Source organism: Rutilus rutilus (genome assembly GCF_951802725.1).
Source record: "Rutilus rutilus genome assembly, chromosome: 24".
Taxonomy (NCBI): Eukaryota; Metazoa; Chordata; class Actinopteri; order Cypriniformes; family Leuciscidae; genus Rutilus; species Rutilus rutilus.
In genome coordinates, this window is record NC_140228.1 from 11594838 (window position 1) to 11605260 (window position 10423).

General features: G+C 35.1%; 1 protein-coding gene across 1 annotated transcript; it reads left to right on the forward strand.

The window, feature by feature from the left end:
* The first annotated feature begins 2767 nt into the window (after nt 1–2767).
* On the forward strand, nt 2768–10224 carry slc51a (solute carrier family 51 member A). The gene is made up of 8 exons (XM_084398523.1): nt 2768–3005; nt 5336–5487; nt 5775–5848; nt 6072–6230; nt 7298–7409; nt 7500–7646; nt 8987–9092; nt 9563–10224. The coding sequence occupies exons 1-8, from the start codon at nt 2930–2932 to the stop codon at nt 9706–9708; spliced, it is 972 nt and encodes a 323-aa protein (XP_084254649.1). The 5' UTR covers nt 2768–2929; the 3' UTR covers nt 9709–10224.
* The last annotated feature ends 199 nt before the right edge of the window (nt 10225–10423 follow it).

A 10423-nucleotide genomic window follows, 5' to 3' on the forward strand; every position in this document is an offset into this window, starting at 1 on the left:
AGAGCTCTGAACTCTACAGGAGTGTTTACAAAATGTCAGTAATACCTCTCTGCTCTTGCAGTGTAGCCAGTGTCACTTTGGAAACCAAATGAAAATCTTTGTAGGTTCCTCCTGCAGTATCAGAACTGGCCAGCAGGCGGCATTTACACTGTAAATATTGCAGTGAAGATATTGTAAAGATATTGTATTGCGCGGTTAGTGGTCTTTGGTATTGTATCACCAGATTTTTGTTCTCAATCCTCGATTAAAGGGTTAGTTCAACCAAAAAATAATTTTTTTATTAATTATTCACCCTCATGTTGTTCCAAATCTGTAAGACGTTTGTTGATCTTCGTAACACAAATTAAGACATTTTTGATGAAATCCAAAAGCTTTATGACCCCCTATAGACAGCAACATCATAAACACTTTCAAGGCCTAGAAAGGTAGCAAAGACATTGCTAAAATAGTCCATGTGACTACAGTGGTACAAGTGTTCTGATGGAAGCGCTGCACTGTTTACAGCGTACACAGTGTCAGAATGACACGGAAGGGAAGAAATTGTTAAATAAAGTGGTTATTTTTGTGTTTTTTAGCGCACAAAAAGTATTCTCATCGCTTCATAACATTAAGGTTGAACCAATGCAGTCACATGGACTATTTTAACAATGTCTTTGCTACCTTTCTGGGCCTTTAAAGTGGTTATGATGTTGCTGTCTATAGGGGGTCAGAAAGTTATCGGATTTCATCAAAAATATCTTAATTTGTGTTCCGAAGATCAACAAAGGAAATACCCACGACACGAGGGTGAGTAATTAATGACAGAAATTAAATTTTTGTGTGAACTAACCCTTTAAATGATGTTTTTACCTTTTTTCCTTATACCTTATATTTTATACATAAGCTTTGTGAATAGCTCTTCTTCAGATTGAAAATGCAAATTTTTTAGCCATTTTTGCAAAGCGTTAAAAGTAAAACGTTCCTTTACTCTATTTATATTTGTCGCAAGATAGCATTTGTTAACTTTGGTCCAGCGTGGAATAATAATTGTGCCCGTCGGCTGTGACTGTAGTGTGAGCTAACGTGGAACTGATGTGTGGAAATCCAGATGTGTTTTATGTATCGCAGTATTGCTTCATTTGTGTTCTGAAGTATCTAAAGAAATGACAAATCATGACATTCATGCGTACACACGCATTAGAGTGCCGCTGTTCTGGAGTGTTTGTTGTTAATGAGGGTGAAGCAAGTAAATAAACCAGTAAAAAGAGATTTTCTATGCCCACAGCATTTATGGAACGATGTACTGACTCAAATCTGGCATGGCTTCTAAGTATTGCCAGATGAAGGGTTTGGTTTTTTTTCAAGAAATCTTTGACTGTTTATCTGCTGAGAAAATCTAAGTTTGTCATCACTTTCACCATCAGTGACCACACATTGAAGATTGCTACTGGTTATGAAGTAATGTTTTATGTGAAATAAATGGTGTAGCTGTTTTGTGATCTTAAGGAATGCATATAGTGGTACAGAATGGGTTTAGAGATTTTAAACGGCTTTCTTATAGGTATGAATTACACAGCCTTGATGAAATTAAAAAAGATGTTTTTTTATGGTGTATCTCAGTTCTGTTTCAAAGCATGGCACCAAAACCTTTTTTTTATTTATTTACAGAGAAAAAAAAAGTGTTGTCTTTCATTACATTTTATACTTTATTAATAAGTTAAAAGTAAACATGAAGCCATATTGAAATTAATATAGAATATTTGTTGGTGTCTTTGTACCATTTTTTTTATTTCTGTTACAATCAGATAAAAAACTGAAGCATGGTGCTTCAATGCATGGCAAACACAGCTACATATTTGATCTACTGATGTGAAAGTCTGGATTACATGTTTTAAAATGCATATGGTACAGATAATGTAAAAAGAAATACATATTTTTTAATTTTGTGAACAAAGTACATACTTATATGTAACAAGTAACAATAAATGTCAATTTTTAAAAAACAAAACTGGTTGTGTTTCTGCAACATTTATACTCTACAGGTTTGACTTGAGTTCCGTAGAAAAATTCCATTAATCTGATAGATAAAACGATGGAAGTTTAGGAGATGTCCTCATTAATAATCAAACGTGTGTGTGTGTGTGTGTGTGTGTGTTGGTTTCAAGGGCTGTTCTCTACCCTGAACTCTGTCCAGCTCATTAGCACTGAGGCCATTCAACTCTTGCAAATCACAAGTTCAGCAAGTTAAACATACTATTCTCACACTAGTTTTGAGTTTAACCATCTTTGCAAAAACGTGCATGTGTTGTCAGCCTTATGTGAACTTTGGTCTGTCTGATCTTGTAACATAAACCCTCCCAGTTACTGTTTATGCTTGTATAACAAACGTTCTCAAGTCTCAGTTTTGTTTCGCTTGCATAGTATGGGAGACTAGAGATCTATCTATCTATCTGTTTGTCTATCTATTCTTGGTAGTAAACAGCAGCGTGTAAAACGCTCTCGGTTTTTCTGTCATTTGTTTCCTTTTTCTGATGTCAGTAGTGAGTGACTAATTTTAACACTATTGTTACTATAGCCTACTCTAGTCTTTTTTAAGTGAATTAAGTGCCTATCCGCTACATTTCCCGCATATTTTGTTCACTCACTTGGCTCATTTACTCCGCTAATGATAAAATCCCAGAGAAGTGACACTATTGCGCAGGCGCAGTGTAGTCGGAAGAAAAAGTCGTATTTTCATTGGTCAGTGATCCATCACTATTTACCCCGTGTATGGGCGGCCCCTTAACAAGTGCTGGGATTCCTCTACACACAGTCTTAACACAAGCCGCCTGCAGTGCTTTCTCCTCAGTTTATTGGTTTCACGCATGCTGAAACCAACAGGTGTTTCGGGCAGTGGGGTTTGCACGGATTACAGTTTGCCCTGGCTCTTATAAACAAACGGTGACTGAAGATGGACAATTCAAATTTCACACTTTTTGATCCGAGATGCAGACAAGATGCTCCATTCTCTATCGATGTTATTATGCGTAAGTATTTAATGTGTTGCTTTTCCTTAAAGTTGCTCCCTGATGTTTATTTCCGTAACACGGAATGTGTTTTAGGACAGCTGTCAAATATAAAGTTGCTTTCACTGGATATTTTTGTTGTTGATAGTGTAGTAGATACGTAAAGATATTATATTACGTACTATTTATTATATTACGTACGATACTATTTGACGTAATTGCCGTATCCACCATTCTCCCAAAAAGTTTCTGGAAGTTTTTTTAAACTATTTTAAGAAGACCCCATTATTATTATTAATATTATTTTTAAGATATACAATTATATTTTAGTAACTCTAGCTAATAACAATGGTACGTTGGAAATTCTAGTCTCCAAAATTAGCATAAATTACTGTGGTCATATTTTTATATTTTTCCTGAACCTGGAATATTTTTATATTTGAATATTGTGAGATAATCAACTCTTCTGTGATAGTACAACAATGTAGCCTATAATCAACCATACGACTTTATCTGGAATATTATTTTTTGATGTATTTTTTATATAATAAAATGTATTCAACATTAAGTTAAAGTTAAGATATCAACTTAATCAAAGTTAAGTTATTTTGTTCATTATTTACAGTTACTTTTGAATTTGACATTTGATGGCTACACCCATAATTATTCAGATAAAAGTGTTGATTGATAAATGGATGGCATGCTGTATTTTTTTATATGGTTGTAAAACAACTCATAAAGGAAAAAAAAAAGGCCCTGAAAACCACTAGTTAATATCTTACGCTGCTTCCCACTCATTGTTGATAAGAAGTGATTATCCTGTGGTTCAGTGCACCTGAACTTGAGTTCGTACACATGGCATGATAATGTTGAATGGCACTGATGTGGATACTTTCCCAGTGTGTCACCCTCAACTACAGTAAACTATACGTGTGTCAAACTCGCATTCTTGTTTTAATACTTCTTACCTTTACTTAAACTTGCAATCGAGGGAAGGTTTCTGGAGTAACAGCAGTGATTGTAAATGTAAGGGTTGATTTGTCCAGAGATGAACTGCGTACATTCACAATTGTTAGGCAGATGTTAGGCAGATGTGCTCTTGTTAAAATGACTTGCAGGAAAGTGCATGGATGCTTTAGGAGATCAGTTGGACAATGCAAGTTAGGTAATGAAACATCACATCAGTGAACAGAATAAAAAATGATGAGACTCCTGGTTTGTGTAAAACTACACAGCAGAACATTGTGTAAAACAAAAAGTATCATTACAATGAGAAAAGAGTAATAAGTGCTTTCATCTAAGCTGGCTTCAGCGTAGGTTGGTATAAATTCCTGTGCCACTGAGCACAACATTTGACTTGTGTGTGTATGTGTGTTTGAGGAAGTTGTGAAACCGTTATTCCTGAAATTCTCAAGAAAACCCTGACTATTTATTTCTGACTGAAAACACATGGATAGTTAGGAATTGATTTATATGTTTTCAAAAGGATATAGTGGTTTTAAAAGAGTTTGGAAAGTTTTAAAATAGTTTACCTCAATAAGTCTAGAGTTGTCCTTTTACTCCATGCGACATGCCTTTAACTGATCATTTTATTGCTTTAATAGTTGAAATAGTCTTTAAAGACAACTAGAAAAGTGGGACAACTAAACTTAATCTTGTATCATTATATGTAGGCTATATTTTTCCACTTTTAAACAATAAGCATTAAGTACTGCTATTTATTAGTGCTGTCAAATTGATTAATTGCGATTAATTGCATCAAACATAAAAGTTTGTTTATATATATATATATATATATATATATATATATATATATAAATGTATGTGTGTGTGTGTGTGTATATATGTAGCCTACGTATGTATGTATGTATGTATATATATATATCTCACACACACATATTATATATTTACAAACTTTTAATCACGATTAATCGATTTGACAGCACTACTAGTTATATAATATAATATTATACTATGTATCAGTATTTTGAATTAGCACCCAAAAATGAACATTTGGTCATCACTTACTCTCTCAAATTTTTCCAAACCTATATGAGTTTATTTCTTCTGTTGAACACAAAATAAGATATTTTAAGGAGTATTACAGGTAGTAAGTAAACAGACAGACACTGACTTCCATAGTAGGACAAAATTTCTGTAGAAATCAATGGCAACCGTCAACTGTCTGGTTACCAAGTTTTCAACGTTCTTTAAAAAAGAACTTTTATTAGTTTTAGTAATTTTAGTACTACAACTTAAGTTTTTCAAGTGTAAGTTTTTTATCTAATACTTAGATTCCACCAAACCTACAACCCTATTATACAAACCGTGTTTGTGCTTGTGTTTCTCAGAGTTGGATATCTTTGGCATAGTCCTCTTCTCTGTGCTGACTTTAATGGCCACAGTGTCTATGCTGGTTTTCCTTGAAGAATGCATCTACATCTATAAGAAAGTACCGCCAAATAAGAAAAGCATAATCATCTGGGTAACCGGAGCAGCACCAGTAAGTTCTATCAATCAATCAATCAATCATTTGTCCTATCGGTTATGTCCCTCCCTATCTTCTGGTGTTTTTATTTTTTAATTTTTTATCTTTCCTAATAACTAAGAACTAACATGTCAAAAATGAGTTTTATCTGTAACCCACCCCGATGGAAACTGAGGCAATGGTACGGTTAGCCATTTCTAGTGCGTGACTGCCTGGATGAGGGATTATGAGTCTGGATGAGTTATTATGAGTCTCAAGTTCATCTTGGCTTCTGAGGCATTGTTTATCTCTCTCTTTTTCAGATCATTGCTACCATGTCTTGTTTGGGCATGTGGGTTCCAAGGGCCACAATGTTCACTGATATGACATCAGCCACGTGAGTTCACCATTAGTGCTCTACATTTGTCCAGTGTAGTAACTGTAATTCTGTAAACCATTAGTAACTGTAATTCAGTTTTATTTTCACTTTTCAGAAAGTACTCACTGTCCCAGATATATTGGAGTGTACGGAACTTTGAATTGGATTTGTGGGTGTGTGCGAGTGAGACACACAACAGCAGCAAGTTATAACATTAACGTATCTCTGACTCAATTGGCAGATACTTTGCCGTTGTGGTCTTCAAGTTCCTGATTCTCATGATTGAAGAGGTCGGAGGGGATGATGCTTTTCTCAGGCGCTGTGAGAAACAGTCGTTTAAGATCAGCACAGGACCTTGCTGCTGCTGCTGCCCATGCCTGCCAAATGTCCCCATCACACGGTAATCCTTAAAGTGTGCTTGCCGTCAGACCCAAGAGGATTTTACGTCTTCAAAAATCACTACCACTATGCTATGCTGTTGGGGGTGGTTGCTAGGGTGTTGCTAGGGCATTTTAAGTGTTCTAGGAGTGCATTGCTGTGCAGTTGCAAGGGTGTTTTGGGTGGTTGCTAGGTGATCGTTTATTGGGCCAAATCAAAATAGCCAATCCTAAAGTATCTATGATAGTGGTTCTTAACCTGGGGCCCAGGGCCCATTAGGGGGCCTCAAGATGACTTAAAAGTATTTAACATAAGACAAATCTTAAAAACTCCATGGGCGTTTTTTCATAATGAATAAATTTTTCTAGTTATGCCAGGCTCTAAAATATTTTATCAGGTAGAAATTGATTTAAAACTAATGTTTTTAAAAAAAGCTTTAGTAACTTTGTTGTGTTTTTATCATATAGTTTTACATAGTTTTTATAGAAAAAGAATTCAGTTTTACTTTATTTTAGTTCATAGTTACTAAATGAAAATTAGAACACCTCTAATAATTTGGTAAATTCTTAGTAGCCTGTATAGAAATAAATGAATCACTTATATTAACTGAATTGCACCTCTATCTTACTAACAGACATTGAAATTGGCATCTGAAATTTAGGCCAGTTTGCCAGTAATTGCCCATATCTTCGACTGAATGTCAACAGGATGAGTGCACCTCTGGCCATTCAACTCTTCTGCAAATATGAGATCTTTATCATGCTTAGTGCATAACTTTAAATGGGCACCTCTGGGCCATTGCACCCTTTGCTATCTGGAAGAAAGGAGTAGTTTGTGGCTCCTGGAACCATTGGCTTTACACTATATCAGTGTTATGTAAGACTTCCATTATCAAACTCAACGTAAACAGTTGAATGCAATATAATTTCATCCTACTTCATGAGATACCTGTGGGTGGGATCATGTGAACTGGAATATATATATATATATATATATATATATATATATATATATATATATATATATATATATATATATATATATATATATATATATATAAAATGTTTTAACTGTGCCTTGATTTTTCAGACGATCTCTGTTTATATTAAAACTGGGGTCCTACCAGTTTGCGCTCTTGAAGTTAGTCTTCACCATCCTCTCTATAGTCCTTTGGACGAATGGCAACTTTAATTTATCTGATGTAAGTATAGACTGTGCAAGTATTTTAATTGCTAATTTTATTTACAAACTTGAGAAAGACTTGCAGAGTGACTCTTTCTCTGGTCTTTAGGTTTCGGCAACTGGAGGAGCCATATGGATAAACTCATTTGTAGGCGTTCTCACCATTATTGCACTTTGGCCTGTTGCAATCATGTTCATGCATGTGCGAGAGGCTTTACGCACCCTCAAAATTATCCCTAAATATGCCATGTATCAGGTTTGTGTGTGTTTTGTACTTATTCCTTATATAGAACATCATTGATCTTCAGTATTGCTAGAATTAATTAGGGCTGGGTAAAAATATAGATTTCTTGATTTTAATGAACCAATATTGACTCTTTAAGATGAAGTCCGTAACTTTGCTTTTGTGTTAAAAATGTATATAATAAGCAAGTACATCATAAATATATTTTTCAAGCCGTGTTTTTGTCTTATTCTGAATCACTACGGTACACCTATAATAAGTGTTTTATTCTGACTATGTTAGACTGGTTTGGGTCGCCACCGATGCGGAGTAGCCCAGAACCTGCGTGATGCATGACTCGTCTTAGACATAAACAGAGAGAAGTAGCTCAGACTACAATGTTCTTCTGCATGACACATGCAGTTGTGTTTATTAACCAAAGACTATAGAATTACACAAGACACGGCACTCGTATTGTTTTGAATGGGGAAAAGTGCAACGCTCAATATGGCGGAATAAGTCCCGCCTTCTAAATAAATACCAATCGCCGATTGGTAAAGTCATCGCATCACTGCAGCTCTGGAGTCAGTCAGATGCACGCTTCCACTGCGCATGCGCATTAGCTTGAAATTTTTCGCATGATTCGAGTGTTTATAAACAAAATGTATGAATTGTCAGATTTCATTGGTGATTTCAAATATGAAATGTAATCGTAAGCTTGGCGAACAGTTTTGGAGAATTTGATGTTTCCCCATTCAAAAAGATTGGAGCTGCACTTGCATGCCCGAGAGTCGTTTCAAAGATGGCCGCCGAGTGAAATGACTTAGTAACCGCTAGAGCGCCGAAAGTTATGGACTTTTTTCGATGTTTTACTTTTAGTCTATGCTGTTTTCAGTTATCAATGAACAGAACATTGTAGCATGCCAGCTCCATAAATCCAATAAATCACAATAAGCTTTGTTACTTTTGAAATGAAACAAAGTCTCAGATTTCAAATTCTGCCCATTTTATAACGAAATTATAACGAAACCGTTTTGGCGCTCTTTAATGTGGCGTGATAGACCGCTTTTACGACAGCCACCATTTAAAAAAACAAATTTAATTGGAGTAGATACATAATCATGTCATTTTAAAGTTAGTATTATAACTTTATTATTATAAAAATGTCCTTGCCTGTAATTTAAGTGTTTGTATAGTACTGTTCCATACCTTCAATATTAGTAATGTAGTACCTGACTCCCTGTATAGTTTACAACATTAGCTGATTTTTTTCCTTGAGAAAATTGGCCTTGTATTGTACCTGTGAGATTTGTGTCAGTACCCAGCCCTAGAATAAATGTTGCCCATGATTCATCAATTATATCTGCCCGCAGTTGGTGTTGATTCTTAGCCAGCTGCAAACTGCCATCATTAACATACTAGCAATGAACGGGACTATTGCCTGCTCACCACCCTACACCTCCCAGACCCGTGGATACTGTGAGTACCGCCATGTTGCAAAACAAAACACAACAATCCTCTTAAATTATCATAGAGCACAGGACTGAAGGGAGAGTTCACCCCAAAATTTCAATTGCAATAGAAACACACAAAAAAAGTTTTGCAGAATGAGCTGCTCTCTTAATGAAATTGGATGGGGACCGCCAGGGGTTATCGAGCTCCCCAAAACATCATAAAAGTAATACAACCTGTGCACTTTATTTAAAGAAGTTTAAGTAGATTTTAAGTCATTATTCTATGATAATCTTATTGACAGACACGGTCACCATATTCACTTTCATATAGGCTATGGCATTCTACTGTAAATAACTCATTTTGTGTTCCACTGAAAAAAGTCATTTTTTTGGGTTGGACTGTCCTTTTAATTTTTGCTTAATTTGTCTACACCTACGTAAAGAGACTATCTGGTATTAATGGTTCTCAAAAATACCCTCAATTTCTTTTCACAGTGATGAGTCAGCAGCTGTTGATCGTGGAGATGTTCATCATCACGCTAGTGACTCGTGTTTTATATAGACGCCCGTATGACCCCATACCAGATGCGGACGATGTTGAGGAGACAAAGACTGCCCTAACCGCAAAGGATATTGCCTGAGGAGAACAGACTGTTGTGTGTGAATGAGAATGTGTTATATATTTGGGGCCAGTTTGTTGGGGGGGGAAGTAATGTCAACAATGATGGTCATTAACTTTGTATTTTCTATATGAATGTACATGCTAGATCTAATAATTTGGTAGATAGGTTTTATATTGAGGTTACTAGGCAGCAGAATTTGACTGAAGAGTCAACCATGACTTTGAGGGCCCTGAGATTGATGTTTACACTTTGTATTGGGTGCGTCAATCTGGAGATTTACATCAAGTTTCTGTTCTTATTTGGAACGCTTGGTCTGTTTATAGGACCACAAAGCATAATAAATCCGTGAGTCACGGTGCACATTCCTGATAAAGTGAGATAAAGTCATCTCTATGGCATAATGATATGCTGCATAAAAGACTTTTGGAATTGTATGAAGGTCAGGATTTGTTTATGTTGCTAAATTGTATGTCAATATATATATTACCCTTGTAAAATCACTTCATATTGTTGAATACAGATTTTTGCACTAACCATGTTATTTGTCTGTTGTTGTTATTGTTAAATAAAAACTATAAAAAAGTTAGAAACAAAGCTGAAATAAAATATTAATATTAAATGAAAAACTTAAACTGAAATAATAAATTAAATATATATATATATATATATATATATATATATAAATGACAAAAATATGAAAATGAAAGCTAATTCAGAATGTTAATAAATACTA